This window comes from Crocuta crocuta, unplaced genomic scaffold, assembly GCF_008692635.1.
Source record: "Crocuta crocuta isolate KB4526 unplaced genomic scaffold, BGI_CrCroc_1.0 scaffold11, whole genome shotgun sequence".
Lineage (NCBI taxonomy): Eukaryota > Metazoa > Chordata > Mammalia > Carnivora > Hyaenidae > Crocuta > Crocuta crocuta.
In genome coordinates, this window is record NW_027528624.1 from 7344495 (window position 1) to 7363637 (window position 19143).

General features: G+C 39.6%; 1 protein-coding gene across 2 annotated transcripts in view; it reads right to left on the minus strand.

Annotated features, from left to right (window-relative positions):
- The window catches only part of PRKN (parkin RBR E3 ubiquitin protein ligase), a 1321737-nt gene that overhangs the window by 1047312 nt on the left and 255282 nt on the right, over window positions 1-19143 (minus strand). For both annotated transcript variants that reach the window (XM_077755151.1, XM_077755149.1), the window contains exon 2: window positions 14001-14164. In XM_077755151.1, coding sequence (XP_077611277.1) covers window positions 14001-14164 — 164 coding nt within the window. The remainder of the gene's footprint in view (window positions 1-14000; window positions 14165-19143) is intronic.

Consider the following 19143-nt stretch of genomic DNA (forward strand, 5'->3'; position numbering starts at 1 on the left):
TCTATTTTAAATTCGAGTGACTCACAAACTCTTAGGAACAATCTCAAATAAATAATTTTGAATAGTAAGTACTCTTGTAAAATTGCTTACAGAATAAAATGGTGTGTCCAGATATATTCAGCACACTAAAGAAAAAGGTAAACTCCATTAGAATAAGATCTGCTATAACATAAAAATTGGCCTTAAGATTTAAATCAAAGGAGCTCCCACAAGTAAGACATAACTGAGGTCAGCCACTCTGAGGTTAGCCTGAGTATGAAATAGGAAATTCAAGATGGGGTAAATTTGTTCTTTTTGGGATATTTAAAAAAATGTTTTTAATGTTTATTTACTTCTGAGAGAGACAGAGACAGAGAATGAGCAGGGGGAGGGAAGAGACTGAGGGAGACAAAGAATCTGAAGCAGCTCCAGGTTCTGAGCTGTCAGCACAGAGTCCGATGTGGGACATGAACTCATGAATGGTGAGATCATGACCTGAGTCTAACTCGGACACTTAACCTACTGAGCCACCCAGGCGTCCCCGCCCCCCCTTTTTAATGTTTATTTTTGAGAGTGAGAGTTTAAAACTTTTCTAATGTTTATTTATTTTTGAGAGAGAGAGTCTTTAGGGATATTTTAAAATAAAAGAAATTTCAGGATGAATCTATTGCACATTGGAAATAGAAGGTTCTTCTTCTGTGAATTATTCATCAAATGAAGTTAATAATATTTACAGTTTTGCTTATGCATCAAAGGTCTAATTTTATTTAAAACTCAAAACGACCTCATTGAAATACAGGCATTATTACTGTTTCCATTTTGTAGATGAGAAAAATACAGGCTGAAAAATGTAAACATCTTACCCATCCCAGAAAGTCAGACTTTGAGAATGACTCATATCTACTTCATTATAATTGTGTACTGGAAAGTCAAGTGGAAATCTAACTAAATGACTCCACCTAGCAAGTGACATTCTTGAAGTCTTAAGTTCTGTTATATATGGCAATAAGCGTATGTCGGAGACGACATCATAAAAACCCCATGNAAGCATGCATCTCAATTTTGCTCAAAATGAGAAAAATTAATTGAGGTGCAAAACAGGTAAATGTAGGGAGCAGGTGTTATCTAATTTTGCAGGCTCTGAAGTTCTTAGTGTCCAACTTTTAAATAACAATAGAAATATCTTAGTAAGTTTTTGTTTTTATTTCCACTCCTTTCCGAACAATGTTTTGATGAATTATACATAAATAGAATGCAAACACACAGATCCATTTCCTCTTGAAATACTTAAGGATGTAAAAATGAACAGAAAATATCCTTGGCAACACCGGTACTGAGCTTTCAAAAGCCCACACATTTGAATGGAAGTTTGTGATGTACTCCAAAACACAGACATCAGTCGTTCTCACATTCCTCACTTCTCTCTCTAATGTCAGAATGTTTTATCAGTTTAAAAGGCACAGTTCTATGCCATTAATTAGGCTACATATTAAATGACACAGGAGTGGCACTTCCAAATGCCAACTGACCAGATCCAACAGAGGGTAGGAGACATTCGAAGGCAAAATAAAGTCCAAAGACAGAATAAAACCCTCAGTTAAATATCTTTACACAAATGCACAAAATTTATACCTTTCTGCCCAAGAACTGCGTTTCCCAAATGAACATGTACTTGTTTGTCTAAAGACACATATGCACGCAAGGCTGTATTTTAAAAATCCACAATCATTGAGAAGACAGCACTACTGGCATTAAGTTTATAATCATGAACTTGGACCACAAATAGGGATACTTGAGGTTTTGCTTCCATTCAAATGAGGCTGTGTGTCCTCTCTTTTAGCTCATGGCCACAGAATGTGTTAGTACATCCTTCAGGGATTCAGCAAGGCCAGCGTGACAACACCCACTTATCCAAAGGAAATTACATTTAATCCCATGTCTACTGCTAAGTGGTGTATGAGCATTGTGCTCTTATCAATATGAAACCTAATAATTGGAGGGAAAGGGGCATCTGGGTGGCTCAGTCAGTTGAGCACCCAGCTCCAGCTCAGGTCATGATCTCACAGTCTGTGGGTTTGAGACCCGTGTCGGGCTCTGTGCTGACAGCTCAGAGCCTGGAGCCTGTTTCAGATTCTGTGTCTCCCTCTCTCTTTCTGCCCCTGTCCTGCTCATGCTCTGTCTCTCTCTATCCCTCTTTCAAAAATAAAAATAAACATTAAAAAATAAATTATGGAAACTTAAAAAAATAATTGGAGGGACAAAGTTAATATAACATATTACAACAAGAAAGTAAAACTCTCCTGGTCCCATTTAATGTTGTTTCCTCTTTCTTATGGCATCGCTGAAATTCTAACTAAAATAAATTCTTTTATTACGCATTTATCATCCATTTAACTCATACTTAAAGAAAATAAAAGGGAGCAGAGGAAATGCTGACCAATGTTCATCTATAAATTAGTGAAAGCTATGGCTCCAGCACACCCACAAACAGAAAAAGCATATTTCCGTGTTTATCAGTCATAAGTGAGTTTGGTCTATAAGCTCTAAAGGGCTTTTTTCATATAAAATTTTTCATTGTTGTCTGACAATAATCCCAAACTTGTTCCAATTACTTGGTAAGAGGGAAGAAGGAAAGAGAAATAAAGGGGTGAGCAATATTTTGGTTTAAGGTGAACAGTATAGACAAAAATTGTAATTTCTTGACTTCGCTAAAGGATAATGGCCATATCACATCAAATCTTAAACACAGTCAGGTCAACTGCATGATGGAATCTGAATCCAATAACAGAGACAACAGAATAGACTATTTGAAATGAGGACTTCTGTGAATAGTAATAAAATTTCACATTGTGTAATCATTCTTCCACTTGTCAAGTTTCTTATGAGACAGGCTTGTCCCCTAGATACTCTAATAAAATGCATCCTATCTTAAGATTTAGGGGATTGGTTTGCTCCAGAGTCTTACTCCCTCACACATTGTCTACTTTGGAAAAATGAGCACAATCAGGACAATGGAAACATCTTTGAAAGACAGAGCCTATTAAGTAAACCCGCAGACAGTATCTTCAGCCTTTTATAAGCTAAAAGAATCTCAACTTTTTATTTTCTTCAAGTCTGTGTTTATTCATGGCAATCCTCAGACATTTTATAAGTCCACAGGGACACACAAATGTCAAGACTTCCTTTCAAAAGAAAGATAACATTTCTGAGGGTTACTGAGTTATGCAAAAAAGAAAATGTAATTCAGAGATTCTTTCCAAATGACACATATAAACATCAGACACAAGCAAATTAAAAAAGGGACTTCGGGAAGTGAGCACTTGCTGTGAACACATTACCATCCTCTGATTCCATATTCTGACACTTTGTGGTACTGACCGGCTGCCATAACGCCCAGTACTCTTAAGTAGCTCGACATGGTATCTACGTTTACCTAAATGAATGAGGTCAGCAGTAAGCTCCGTTAGCAAGTCAACTCTTTGAAAAACATGTTTGCATTATTCCTGAACTGTTCAGAGGTCTCCTACAACTGTACTTTTGCCTTCAAAGAAATCACTGCTTTATGCTTCCTTCTGTCTTACAATCAGAGGGAAAAAAATAAATTTCAAATAAAACACATTGGCCATTTCCATTGTCATTTGCAGAATCCTTCTTTTATATACAAACAAACACAGGAAGCCAGTTATATATATATATATATATATATATACATACAAACCAAAAAATCAGGGTGGAACTACATTCTCTGAATTTAATCTAGCCTCTGTCTTGTAGTCAAGAAAGTAAAAAAAATAAATAAATAAACAAATTTAGTTTACAGATGAAATCATTTCATCCCTAAATTCCTTCTATTACATAAATGTATAGTACCAATAAAAGAGGAACAATTTTTCTAAGTGAATGTTTTCTGTAACATTAAAACCCAATGGTTACATAAGATGTTCATTTATTTCCTAAAACTGTAGTGCCTGTCTCTCAAATCAGTTTGGAAAACACATACAGCTAGAGGACACAATTGTTAAGAACTGTTTATTTTTATCTTAATATTTGGTAAAGGCTTTATGAATAAATACTAACCATGTTCATTTAGACTTATAAGGTGCTAAATACTCTAAGAATACAGGAAAGAAGGCTTAATATTTCTATAAGTATTACCTTCTATTGGCCTTACATGTTTAGTGTGAACTAGTCTTTAAATGTCTCTGAGAATTCGTTATTTTCTAAGAAATACTGTCCCCTTAAAACAGATGCAAATAACAAGCTTATTTGTTTTCTGTAGGATGAGATAGTTTCTATCCCTTTGTGGAAGATGGCAGAAATTGTGTTTGGTTTTGTTGTAACTAAACTTCATCTCAGGATACGTATAGGTTCATGTCTTTGTAAGAAATAATGCAGAGAGATCCCAGGTTTCCTTCTCCGAGTTTCCCAAGGGTAGCATGTTGCGAAGCCATAATTCATCACAATCGTACCATCAGCAGTCAGGATGCAGAACTTCCATCAACCCCGAGGGGCCCCCTGCCCTCCTGTTGTGGTTTTCCTGCCAAATACTCTTCCCTCCTCCCCCGCTCCCACCCCCCAACACCTCATAACCACTCCTCTCTCCTCCATTTCTATAATTTCATCATTTCATCACTGTCATACAAATGGAATCATTCGGCATGTGACCTTTGAGTTGTGGCATTTTTCCACTCCATGCAATTTCCTTGAGATCCATTCAAAATGTCGTATCAATAGTTTGTTCTTTCTTATTGTTGAGTAGGATATGGATGTACCGCGGTTCGTTTAATCATTCACCACTGAGGGACATAAGTGTTATTTCCAGTCTTTCCCTAATGTGAAGGCAGCTGCTGTAAACATTCACGAACCAGGTTTTGTGTGACCACAAGTCTTCATTCCTCTGCGATAAATAACCGGAAGTGTGACTACTGTGTTGTACGGTAAAGCATATGTTTCGTTTTTAAGAAACTGCCATACTCTTCTGCAGCGTGACTGGTGAGTGTACCAATTTTAGGGGATTGCCACTCTGCCTCCGCCTTCAGCAACCACCACTCCATCAGTCAGCAGCCCTCAACATGGACGCTAGACCCTCCATGAGCAAACAGATGATGACTCCCTGAAAACTCAGATAATGGTTGGCAGTTTTTAGCAGTAAAGTATTATTAAACCCAAGTATGTATATTGGGTTTCTTTTAGACATAATGCTATTGCACACCTAATAGACTACAGTATAGTGCAGACTTAACTTTATATGCAGTGGGAAACCAAAAAAAATCATTTGACTTTATTATCATATCTGCATTATTGTGGTGGCCTGGAAAAGACCCTGCAATATCTCTGGGGTATACCTGTACATTTCCTCTAGCTGCTTTCAAATGTTTTCCTTGCCATTAGTTTTTAGAAGTTTAATTAGAATGTTTTTATCGCTTTGATTTTTTGTATTGTTTTGAATGTCAACATTCTGGATTCTCTCAGCTTCATGAATCTGCAGCTCTATGTTGCTTAGAGAATTTGAGAAGTTTTTACCCATTATTTCTTTGAGCATTTTTAGTCTTGCTTTCTTTTATCTTCTTCCAGGACTCTGATGACACAATTTTTAAATGTTTTTTTATAGACCCACATATTTCTGTGGCTCACTTCCTTCCTTCCATCCCTCCTTGTCTCCTTCCTTCCTCCCTCCCTCCCTTCCCTGTTGTCTGCCTTCCTTCCTTCCTTGTTTTGTCTATATTCTGTGCTCAAATTGTGCAATTTCTATTATTCCATCTTCTAGTTCACTGATTTTTCCCTCTATCCCCTCCATTCTTCAGTTGATCCCATTTGATGAGTTTTATTATTCTTATTTGTATTTTTCAATTCTATAATTTCCATCTATTCTTCTTCATATATTTTCTATCTTTCCTTGGACTTATTTTTCTCATTTATTTCAAGCACATCTGTCTTTGTTTGTTAAAGTCTTTTATCATGGTTGTTTCAAATATCTGATAATTCTAACATCTTTGTCATCTCAACATCAGCAACAACTGATAGTCTCTTCATACAATTTGAGATCTTGCTGATTCTTGATGGTTTTCCTCTGAAACCTGGGAATTTTTATTGTGTTGTGAGACTCTGAATCATATTGAAACCTTCTGCTTTAGCTGGCTTTTTTTCTGACACTATTCCAGCAAGGAAAGGGGATCACTACCTCATTACTGCCGATGGAAGCAGAAGTCCAGGCTCCCCACTCATTATCTGTTGAAATGGGGATTCCTCATTATTGCTGGGTGGGAGTGGTGTCCTGGTATCACACGTGATCTCCACTGGCACTATAGTTGGAGTGGCATTGTGACCACTTGGCAACAGTGAAAAATCCCAGCTTACCTCCAGGGTTCTTCTGTTGCCATGCCAGCAGGGAGAGAGCAGGCCTGCCAAGAGAGCAGGTGTGTAAGGCATTCATTATAGATTCATTAGAGCCTCATAAGGGAGGTAATCTAGGCTTTCCATCAGCCTTTGTTACTGTCGGTGGGGATGAGTGTGGAGCCACAGTTTTTCTGTTATGTATAGCTGGAAAAGTACGACTATTGTCTAAAAGTTTTCTATGTTGCTAGGCTACTCCATCCCTGGTCTTTTGGATAGAAAAGGGTATTCTGGGTTTTTTGTTTTTGTTTTTCTTTTTCTGTCTGCACGTGTTGGCATTTCTAGATTTGTTTCATCAGCACCAAGTCTAGAATATACTTGTTAAAAAGAAAAGCTACGTAACTCACACCTGTATTGTACCTTGTGTCCTGAGGTCCTTAACTAGTCTGCATTCTCAGCATCCTCATGTTTGTATTATATGTAATACCCAGAATTTTAGTGTGCTCAGCAGGAGGAGTAAGTGGAAGTCTGTCTATTCCATCTTCCCAGAAACAAAGTCTATGACAGACCACCTATTTTTGCCATCTTTATTTTATCCATTTTTCTTTAATTCTTTAAAGCTCTTAGAACCTTGCGAATAACAAGAAAGAACAGGTTAATGTATAAAGAAAATGATCGTACTCTAACAGTACTTCTCAAACATAACTGTGGATATATCCTCTAGGAACTGAGAATTCTATGAAATTGTTTAAGATTTTGATAACAATTAGGTTCTAATCTTTAAAAATGTATTTTACAAGTTAAATAGATAAAGCTACTTTTTACTATAAAAATTTTTACAAGGTGCCCCTGTCCTGGAATAATTATTAACAGAGCCTTCCTTGATTCTCAAAATCATTGAATTTTATATGAGAAGCCATAATGGTCACATTACTTATGATCATTATGAAAAGAAAGAAAAAAAAGAAACAAAAATAAAAACAAAATTGAACCCCCCCCAGCACTCCTGACACTCATCTCCTCTTCAGTATACCACCGTGTTTATTCAGTATTTGTTAGTGGAAATATGAAGTAGCTCATGTGCATGGTTTATTTTCTTTTTCTCCATAGTAATTTCTCATTCCACATTTCATATTTAGACTGAAAAGCATAACATCTATAGTGATAAAGGGTAACAATAGTTGTAAACATGTGTTTGGCTGTGTATATGAATACTGATGAATGCTAATCTTCTGCCAATGGCACACGTTAATAAAACAAACTTGCAAATCAACGTGCTTGGTCTTTACAGTGAAACTATCATGCAAAAACAAATTACCAATCTCTCAATATCTAAATCACTAACTATGATCTAATAAAAGTTCAGAAATATCAAGTTTGCTTTTTTGTTATCTGCAGGTATACACGGACTCATTATTTGGGTATAATATAAAACAACTTGGACACAATTAAAGGAAAAATTTTAACATTAGAAGTAAAAACACACTTATTACCATATAAAGAAAGAATCATTGTTAATTACTAAAACGATATGAGTTATAGGGGCCTGCTGGTACATTTTTCCCTGTCATTTGATTTTTTATAACTATCATCTTAATTCAAATCAGAAAATATGTCCTAAGTATATTAACAGGGAAATGATAATGAGGGAAAAAATGAAAGAACAGTAAGGAATCACCAACTTTCAAGAATTTAGTTAAATTATATTTACTTATGTTAGAGGTGGCTCAAGGGGCATACAGAGTATTCACAACATTACTGTACAGTTTTTAAAGTTTCAGAATTTAGCAAGCTAACTAGAGATATGATCAAAACAATCTATAATACTTCTGAAAATCTTACATAAATTCAAAACCCTGAATTCTTTCACCATTGGATATGGTTTACCTTGTCAGTTAACATGGGTTTTCATATTCAAAAAAATTTGAAACATACATAGTGCATGTCACTAAAAATATAGTCAATTAGACAATCCGGCTTCTCAGTGTCATTTACTTGTCTTTGATACTTACAACCTAAACTAGTCAAGTCTAATGTCTTTGGTCTTCCAAAATCAGATCATGTCGTATCATGAAGCTTTAGAAGAAAGGAGTAATAAACTGATGCCTTTTAATATTTACCATATGAATAATCTCGTTTACGAAATGATCATCTCCAAATGTGTATGCACAATTTAAATATCATAAAACTGAATAATTTTAAAGGAATTTATGCACATTCAATTGGATGAATTATTTTGTAAAGCAAATGTTTCTATGTAAAGTACACATTTTATTTTCTATTTTGTGATTCTTGCTAATTATTATTAAGAGAATGCAAACAGAATATCTTTTCTATAATATTAATTAAATATAACAAAGCTTCTCACTTCCTGGCTGTGATGCTTAATTTTATGAGTCAACTTGACTGGGCTACAGGATGCCCAGGCATTTGGTCAAACATAAGTCTTGGTGTGTACATGAGTATGTTTGGGGATGAGATTAATATCTGAATTTGTAGATTAAGTAATCTACAAATATGTAGTAATCTCCCCAATATGGGTGGGCTCCATCCAATCAGGAGAAGGCCGGGGATGGGGGAAGGAAGATGGACTCTCCTATGAGTAAGAAGGAATTTCTCCTTCCCAATAGCCCTTTAACAGGGCCACTGTTTGGGGGTTTGGAGGTTTGGTTTTGTTTTGTTTTTCCTGCCTTTGTATCTGACCGAAATGTTGGCTCTTACTGTGTCTCAAGCCTGTCAGCCTTAGACTGAAACTACACCATCCTCTCTCCTCATTTCCAGTTCTTCAGATTGAGACTGGAACTGAGGTTGCTGACTGCCAATCTTAGGACTTGTAAACCTTCATGCCTATGTGAGTCAATTCCTGATAATAAATCTATGTATCTATCCATCAATCTATCCATTCTATCTAGACAGACATTCTATCTGGATGGATGGATGGATGGATGGATGGATGGATGGACAGATCAACATTACTGGTTCAGTTTCTTTGGAGAACTCTAATACACTGGGTAATACACCCACACTGATATTAATAGTATTAATACAGCTTTTGTGAATACAATGAATTCTGCTCAAACAAAATCTTAGATAAATTCTCAAGTCCCTTGTCACTGTAGGGCAATCTAATTACAAAGTTCATAAGTTTTGGTATATACAACTGCTTTAGAATGTTATTTTCCATGTACAATTCTGAATACTAAATTCAAAAATATGTAGAGGAGATTTCAGAGATTTTTGATATGTAGCATTTTAGACCTGGCAGATGGGAGAAGGGGAGACACATCATCTGATTGGGCCCTGAATACTCTGTTGCAAAAGCTAACAAGAATTCTTTATAAAGAAAAAAATATCAAGCCATTGTGAATGATAAGTCAAAGATGACTTTTATGGTGCACACATGTAGGTATAAGGAAAATAATAAAAGCCTGCACAGAAACATTATTTATGAAGTAGGAAAAAATGGCACAACTCTTTTCGATTTGCTTTCAATAAACAAAGTGTGTGGCAGATAATCACTTCACAGAAATACATTTTAGAAGCAATAATACCATGATGAATCTTTGCTGGACACGACAGCTGCAGCTTTCTATTTTTACCAAATTTGTTTAGAGGAAGTATAAAGTCTTTTTCAGCTTGCCAAGTTCAAATTCTACTATTCTTAAACAATCCTTTTTTTAAATTTTTAACTTTTATTTATTATTGAGAGACAGAGCATAACCAGGAGAGGGGCAGAGAGCGAGAAGGAGACACAGAACCCGAAGCAGGCTCCTGGCTCTGAACTGTCAGCACAGAGCCTTGATGTGGGGCTTGAACCCATCAACCGCGAGATCATGACCTGAGCTGAAGTCGGATACTTAATCGACTGAGCCACTCAGGCACCACTCAAATTCTACTATTCTTAAGGTAAGTAAAACTTGTACATGTAAGGGACAAAAATTTATTTCTCAACGCCACAGAGTTCTTTTTACTTAACTAAAATTTCATTGAACTAAAATTATACATTTTAGTTAAAATGTATATATACTACATGCATGTACATCCACACATCCACACACAAACATATAGATATATTTGCCTCAGTCAAGTATGTATCTGATTGTCATTCCTTAACTCTTTATTATTTTTGATATTTATTTATTTTTGAATGAGAGAGAGAGTGCAAGTGGGAGAGGAGCAGAGAGAGAGAGGGAAAGAGAGAATCTCAAGCAGGTTTTGCACTGTCAGCGCAGAGACCAATGAGGGGCTTGAACCCACGAACTGCGAGACCACAACCTGAATTGAAGTCAGATACTTAACCAACTGAGCCATCCAGGCGCCCCATGCTCTAACTCTTTAATTCACTGCAGACGTACTCATCATAATTCATGACGGAAAATAGTCTTGTGTTATTTAAGGTGATCTCTTAGATTCTGAAATGGTCACCTAATAACGATGATGACAATCATGATGAGGAAGATGCTAACAAATGCTAGCATTTATGTAGCATTTACTGTATGTCCTACTCTGTTCTAACAGCTTCACACAAATTCGCTAACTTAGTCCTCACAAAATTCTAATGAGACAAGTATTAGCATTATTCCTGCTTCAAGAATGAGCAAACTTCAGCACAGGCCACATTCTCTAAGAATTTAAGGTACATTTAAAAAATTGTTTTGCCTTAATTTGTAATATTAAAACTAGATATTCTCTAAATATTCAGGGGTTATATTAGGATATAAACACTCCACAGAGTATAATCCATATATTTAGAAATGAAGATTATATAACAATCTGGAAAAGCTTACAATATAATATTAAGTGAAAAACAGTCAGAATATAAAACTGAAAAAAAAAGTTGCATGTCACGCTGATCACAACTATACAGAAATCAGTCATGGGGCGCCTGGGTGGCTCAGTCGTTGAGCATCCGATTTTGGCTCAGGTCATGATCTCCTAGTTCATGGGTTTGAACCCCGTGTCAGGCTCTGTGCTGACAGCTTGGAGCCCAGAGCCTGCTTCGCATTCGGTGTCTCCCTCTCTCTCTACCCCTCCCCACTTGTGTTGTTTCTCTCTCTCATAAATAAACTTTTAAAAAAAATTAAAAAAGAGAGAAATCAATCATGCACACTGCCAAGGGCTAGCAAACACGCAACACAGTGTAGAGCCCGCTGCTCCTCCAAGAACTGCCCCTGACTCTCCCTCCTCTCTCTGCGAGCCGAGCCTGTGCCTTACACAGTCCCCAGCTCATGCTGAACCCGCACAGTCTGGCTTTCACCAACCATGATCCTGGACCGGAGTCCCCACTATGGGTCACCAAGTCCAAAGGCTCTTTTCTTCTCATCCTCCACCATCTTTGCAGAGCACATACACTTTGTTACCAACAATTTCCTTTTTCAAAATATTCTCAGAAGCATCAGTTGGATGGATGAGGCCTCCTTCGCTGTTCCCTCCTCTCACTACCTAAAAGACTTGCTCATGCCTCTGACGCCTGTCCCTTGGCAATTGCATCTAATCCAACAGCTGCAATATTTACTGCTATGTAACCGGCCCTTAAATAAAGTGAGCCCCTAAGCAACACAGCTAAGTTCTCAAATGCCTGCCAGACAGCTCCATAGAGATTCCCCTGGGATCCACTAGTTATGGTGAGCTCCTCATCCTTCCCACAACCAAACTGGGTCTCCAGCCTCCCATTTCTCTCCACAGCAACCTACTTTCCCCTAGCTCTCCAAGCACGAAGCCTCACTGCCATGTCCTCCAACGCTCTGTAAAATACCACTCCCTCCTGCCCGGTCTTCACCATCTCTCCAGGCTTCTAGAAGAACAGGAACCCATGATTTCTCACAAGCACATCCACCATGCTCCTGCCCCATCTATGGAATCTTACTTGGGTTTCAATTCATCCACAAAGTCGTTCCTGGTGACTTCCATTCAGATGTGTTTCTCCACCTTTAAAACCTCGTAACACTTACCTTTCCGTCTTCATGTTGCAGTTCTCATGTTTGATGTTCTTAGGTTGAACCACATAAAACTGTTGATAGTTTTAATACATGCCATAGGGTTCAACCTGATACTTCTGCTGCTTTGAGAGCCCCCCCCACCAATAAAAAGCAGTGACCACAAAAGCAGGGATGAGTTTTGCCTTTTTTTCTGAGCCTCTGGGAAGCCCAGAATCTTGGGAGTATTTGTCAAAATGAGAAGACTCCCCAGCATTATATACATCCTATATATTTGTAAAATAAATCCTCTGTAACAATTAGTCTAACCCATCAGCTCTAACAGTAGAGGCAAAGCGCTTTAGAACCTGAAACCCCAAAACTCCTGGTGACCTAAAATGTTTTGGTTCAAGAAACTGCTTTAAAATCATTTATTTGTGAAGGGAACATTCTTGGATTGAGAGGTTGGCAGGTACAGTAAAAGGCTTTTAGGTGACTGAAATAAAAAAAAAAAAAACCAACCACTCAAAACACTTTTAAGCACAGGCACTACCCTTATAAAAACAAACTGCCAAAAGCGAAGTATGGCAGTTTGTGCACAAAGAGCCGGGTGCCTCTGGCCACCGGCAAAGAGGCACTGGAGACTGAGAAGAATGATTTGCATTTCTATGGCTCCTTTTGTATACCCACATTCCCAGAGCGCTGCTAATATCTTTAGCTGAAGACAGCAGTGGGTGGACATCAATACCAGAGGGGATCCAGGTCCCTGGACACAGCAGCGACCTCCACGCCCCCGGAAAGCTGTAAACATGAGTGCAATTAATTTGTGCTGGCTCAGACAGACTGGGGAGAAATGTGTCTGAAGGGTCCTCAGGCATCACCTACCCCCCGCAGGAGGCATTTGTCTTTCCTGTTTTCACAAAGAGTGATTTCACTCCCTGGGGAACGGTATTTGCCGGCGTCCCCAGCCTCCTTCTAGGTGAGGGCACCGTTCATCACGGAGTTTGCCAGCTCTGCCCTCCGACGCAAGTCACCCCGGGGAAAGGAACACCCAGATGAGAAGGCAGGGAGGCTCCCCCAGCTCTGGCAGCGGTGCGGCCGCGGACACAGGACACTGCTCGCTGGCGGCCCACGTGTGACATGTGAGCGGCCTGTTCACGGGAACGTTTCACTGCAGCTTAGAGCAGTGAAACGCGGAGGTGGGCCTTGGCCGTGCTTCTGTCCTCCCGCCCCACCAGCGTGGAAACGGATTTTGACGGGGGCGGGGAGCTTGGGGAGCTCGGGTGGGAATGGGGGCCCTGAGCCCCAAGCCTCCTCTGGGACCCGCAGCCGCAGACTTGGGTCTATCCTGCAGGGGTCAGAATTGGGTTACAAATCCCTCGCAGCGCAGTGACTGAGCAGCCTGATTGGGAACAATTTATTCGAATCCTTCTTCATTAAGATTCAAATGGAATAAGTAAGGTAGAAATTGAACAGACACAGAAATTGTGCCTTCCTGCTCCTGTAGTCAGTAAACATTTATTCGCTAAGCCCGGGCTGTGTGTTCTCTCTCGCTTGCTCACTCACTGTTATTCTTCCAACCCTTCCTGCTCGCTGTTTTAATGCATAATTAAGAAGGTCAGAATTAATGAAGCGGTGTGGAGTAAAGTTCAAGGAATCCCCAGACACTATTTATTCTATTAGATCTCAGGCATGAATGTCAGCTTGGCAGAGTGAGCGGCATTAGCAGTGGGGCTGGCTGCATCCCAGGAACGACCAGCAAGGGACACTCACCTGCACTGTCAAGTCATTCCTGAGCTCCTTCCCAGCGAAAATCACACGCAACTGGTCAGCTGGAACCCCCTGTCGCTTAGCAACCACCTCCTTGAGCTGGAAGATGCTGGTGTCGGAATCGACCTCCACAGGGAAGCCATGGCTGGAGTTGAACCTGACCAACACTGACCAAGACATTGGAAAAGAGGGGGTGGGGGGAAAGAGAACATTACTCAAAGCTCTGACATGGCAACGGCAACATTTCTGAACTGAGTTATCTCTCACCCACCCCTGTGAGGAACGGCATACATTTTCTCTCACTTATAACATCAAAATGCAGTGGTCAAGCAACACTTGAAGAAAAATGGAGTTTCCCTGTGGGATTTCCCTTTCATATATTAGTCTGTGACCCTCAAACACAATCACCTGCTCCCTTTGACATCCATTCTGGAAAACAAAAGACTCACACAGAACACTTGCTAGATAGGAATTGTGAGATTCCCAAGAGTTTATGGAGGAGATTCACCTCTGACAGCCTGTATGACCATGCATTCCCTCCATGGTGTGCCCGTCATAAACGTCAGAAGTGTTACCTTAGCACTCACAGTACAGCGGTGGAAATAATTCAAGCCACGTTTCAGACTAGAGTGAAGACCCGCCGGAGGTCTACGAGCCCTTGGCTTTAGGGGTCCCTCCCAAAAGATTCCACTGGATCTTATGGAGGTGCTTGCCTTTTCTTTTGAAACTACCGAGACCATCTTTTTTTTTTTTTTTTAAGTTTATTTATTTTTTGAGGTGGTGGGGGAAGAGAGGAAGAAGGGCAGAGAGAGTAGGAGAGAGAATCCCACTAACAGTGTAGAGCCTGACACAGGGCTTGAACTCATGAACCATGAGAACCTGACCTAAGCCAAAATCAAGAGTCCGATGTTTAACTAACTGAGTCACCCAGGTGCCCTGAGACCATCTTTCTTATTGGCGCCTCTACCCCGTCACAACCAAGACTGGGACCTGCTGTCTCAGCACGCCCTCTTGTCACTGTCTACTGCCATCCCAAACCCATCAATGTCGCCCACACCTGTCCTTTCCTGTCCATGCTTTCTGTCACTACTCTCAGTCAATCTTTTCTAGATTCCAGCACTAGCCTCCCAACTGGAGTCTTGATATATACACTCTTTTCACTTCCAAAATGTCCTGCACCGGTCTGCAAAGTAAGCCTTATCAATCCAGAGTCTGACCAAGGCATAGCACTCGAATCCGTTGAAGTCTCCCCCTGCTGGGGAGAAAAATCCAAGGTCCCTCTCATCTGACACAAACCTATATCCCAGCAGCTCCTCCATGAGTCCCCGCATGCACACTGCTAAGCTGAATGCTCTAGAAAACTTCTGCATCCAGGTCTTGCCTTTATTCCTGCCAGTCTCTTCTCCGCCACTGCCTGTTGAAAGCTGGTTCACTACATGATCTGTCTCAGATGATCCTCTTCCAAGAGGTCTCTCACAATCAGCCCAGTCAAGACTGAGCCCTCCTCTTCCATGATGCGGTGGACTTACCACATGCATCTTACACTATTCCACATTCTCTCATGGAAGTAGCAGAGCACTGAGGTTATAAGGACACTCTTCAGAGTGGGGAGGACTCCCATTAGTTCTCCTGCCAGCTTAGCAGATGCAGAGAATATATTATCCCCATTGCTTCAACTCTCAGTTCCCTAATCATCACAATAAGTAAACCACGGAGCTGTCCTGTGAGGTGTTAAGTAATACTTATAGTGTTTAACACTATCACATAATTATCTTCAAAAATAATGAATGTTTGTATGTATTACATGTTTTTGGTATATATTTCACCTTCTCGAAAAGATTATCAACACCTTAAGGCTAAAGCCAGTCACTATAGCTTCTTTTTTACTTCATCTCCTATAAATGTAGCATTATCACTCACCAGTTCTCAATTCAAATATGCGATGGCCCACCTAATAATAATTATAATAAAATGATAATTACATTGCCAATAATAGAGCATATACTATGTGGCAGAAGTTGAACCTCACATAGGCTATTTTTAAGCTTTCCAATGATCTGGTAAGGTCAGCATTATTATCCTTATCTAATAGAATAGTAAATGGAGTCCTGGAGAATTGTAATCACTTTTCTAAGGACATCGGCTGCTTTGTAATGGAATCACAACTCAAATTCAGTTCAATCAAACTCTAAACTCCATTCCATTTCTACTATAACAGGCTGCCTAAAATATCCTCAGAAGAAAAGTCCACATTCCTTTTCCTTAGGGCAAAAAAAGACAAACAGCAACAGCAAAGAGGCTTTATAACATAATTCAGATAGTCCCTGTACATATTAGCAGTAGGAAATGGGATTAAAGAATAAAAGCTCCCACGAAGAGCGAAGAGGCAAGAATAATGAACAACGGTTATAAGACACAATAAGATAAAAATGGTACCAAAGTGAGAACAGGTGCCATAGATGACACACAAGAACAAAAACCTGACACAGTTTACCCGGCACAGAAAACTAGTTAGAAAAAGTATGGTCTGGATGTGACAAAAGTGTTCCAAATTTAAAACAAAAAAACTGATAAAAAAAAAATTACAGAGGAAAAGGCGCTTCTGATAAACTTTTAAGTAGATGTCGTGTGACATCGTTGAAGTAGAGGAGGGGAAATAAAAATGTCTTGGAAGCCCTTGAGGTATATTCACAGCGTCCTCAGATCAGGGACCATAAGGCAACCAATTCGTCAGAAAAGATAGGAGACAAGTGAGGGGCAGGAGGAGACAAAAGGTATAATCCCAGTTCCAAGCATGATTTTATAGGAGTGTGAATAGATTTTTTTTTTTTTAAAGCACAACACCGCAGGGGGATATGGGAAGAAGCAACCAGGAACTACACAAAAGCTACTAAAACTAAAAAAAAAGGAATAAAACTTCCAGGATATCCTGAGTTGATGAATTTTCTCCACGGCTTCTAACCATGGGGATTCATCCTAAAAACAAGAATCACACTAAAAGCAAACAAGCAAAACTAAAGGGCAAAAAAGCTGTAAAAACAAACAAACAAACACATGCTGGATAATTCTGTACCACAACTCCAATGATTAGTGTCTAAAGGCTTTAAAACATATATTTTTTACACTTATTTATTTTTGAGAAACAGAGAGAGCGCGAGAGGGGGAGGGGCAGAGAGAGAGGGAGACAGAATTTGAAGCAAGGCCACAGACGCATCCCTAAAGGCTTTTTTTTAAATTCTGAACTAGAAGAGCTAAATGAACTTACTTACTGATTTGTTTGTTTGTTTGTTTGTTTATAATTTTAAGTAGGCTCCATGCCCACCCTGGGGTTTGAACTCAGGACCCTGAAATCAAGAGTAGCATGCTCAACTGAATGAGCCAGCCAGAAGCTCCAAGGCCTTTTTTTATTCCGTATAAATAGAAAAATTATAGTTTTTGAACTTAAATTCGATTTGGTTAAATCATGTCAATGCTTTAGAAATGAATAGTTTTGAACAGCAGTTCAGACATCCAGGATGAATTTACCATAGAAGGACTGATCAAATGCACTGCAGGTATTAGGCAAACTAAGGTATTGTCATCGACAAGAACAGACACTTTAAAACGACCCAGTCATCAGTAATTAAGTGCCATTAAGAGGGAAATGGCTAGGGCTTAACAGCAGTGGTGTAATTTGTGGCGGGTCTCCATCTTCCAGCACATGCGTCATGTCCTATCTGTGCTGGTCCTGGAACCCCAGGATTCCCAAAGGAGAGGAGAGGAGAGGAGGAACGCACCAATCCCCTCCCTCTGCTCCTTCTTGAAAAGTCACAGGAAGAATATCTTTAGAGCCAGGAAAGGAGAAACCAGAATCCTGGTTGTGCCACTTGCTAACATTATGACTTAGGACAGATTACCTGGTCACCTTCTCTTAGCTTCCTTATCTGCTAAATGAAGATAATGTCTGCACCTTAAATGCCCATTGCAAAAGATTTGTTGCAATTATGGATGCATTAGGAAATTCTGGGCAGAGTCCTTGGTACACACCCTGCACTCTTAGTGCAGGACAGGCTTGTACTCCAAAACTGTTCCCTAATTTCAGTCACCTAGAGGAGGCAGTGCTAATTAAAGCAGCATCCATTCTCTATATTGTAATGAAGACACATTAAATAGGATGGGGGTATTTTTCTGATTTCTGCTGCTCTTCATGACGGGCAGAGAACTGCCAGGATCAAAGAGACCATGACAAAGAATTCAGCAGGTCTCCTTTTCTGAGATCTAATTATAAATTAAAAGTCTGGGAATGGATTGTTTTAATGACACCTATAATAGCATCAGAAATAAATACTCTATCAATGAACACTGTCAATAATGTGTATTATTAATAAACACCATAACATACTCCCAAGGAAAAGATGAGACACGTCCACACACATTTTGATGCCTTCCCTAACCACAGTCAGAAGATCCAGAGGATAAGAAAGTAACTAAGCAGAAAAAGGGGAAGGAGTCATTGGGTGATGGGTGCTTTTGTTTCTCTCCTTCTCCTTGTCATAGTGATTGGCTCAAGGATGGGCAGAAATTAGTCAGTGCCTGGCTTCCCCTTTGTCACAGTGATTGATTCCCTGGGGATCTCAGAACGGATGATCTAAGGTGGACAAATCAAAGAGCAATCCAGATTTGTCAAGGGCATGGTGCACAAGTGGTTTTAGCCAGCATGGAACATCATGGGAGGCCCAGAGTCTTCTGCTAAGACAATCAAATAAAAACAGAGCCCAAGACAGACCATTGTCATCTGTATAAAAGTAGGCTCAGTGCTTTGGGGGCAAGACAAGTCTTTCTCAAGAGAAAATGCCCCAAGCCTTGCAGGATGCATAGTTCCAGTCACAGCCCAATAAACACCAGGAATACTTTCTGGCAATTGTGGCAACCAAAAAGTCACCCTACATGTGTCTAAATATCCCTTGTGGAGGTAGTTTCATTTTTACCTTGGACAAGTATCACTAAGTCTAGTATCTCAGATGGATAAACCGTGTCCTCACATCCCCTCCAGGCACTGCCCACCTTCTCCTCTGCATGGAAAACCTTACCGTGAATTTCTTACACTCCTGCTCTCCACTGATTTGCTTTGCATGCTTTTGTGAACCCACTCTTGAAGACCATTCTT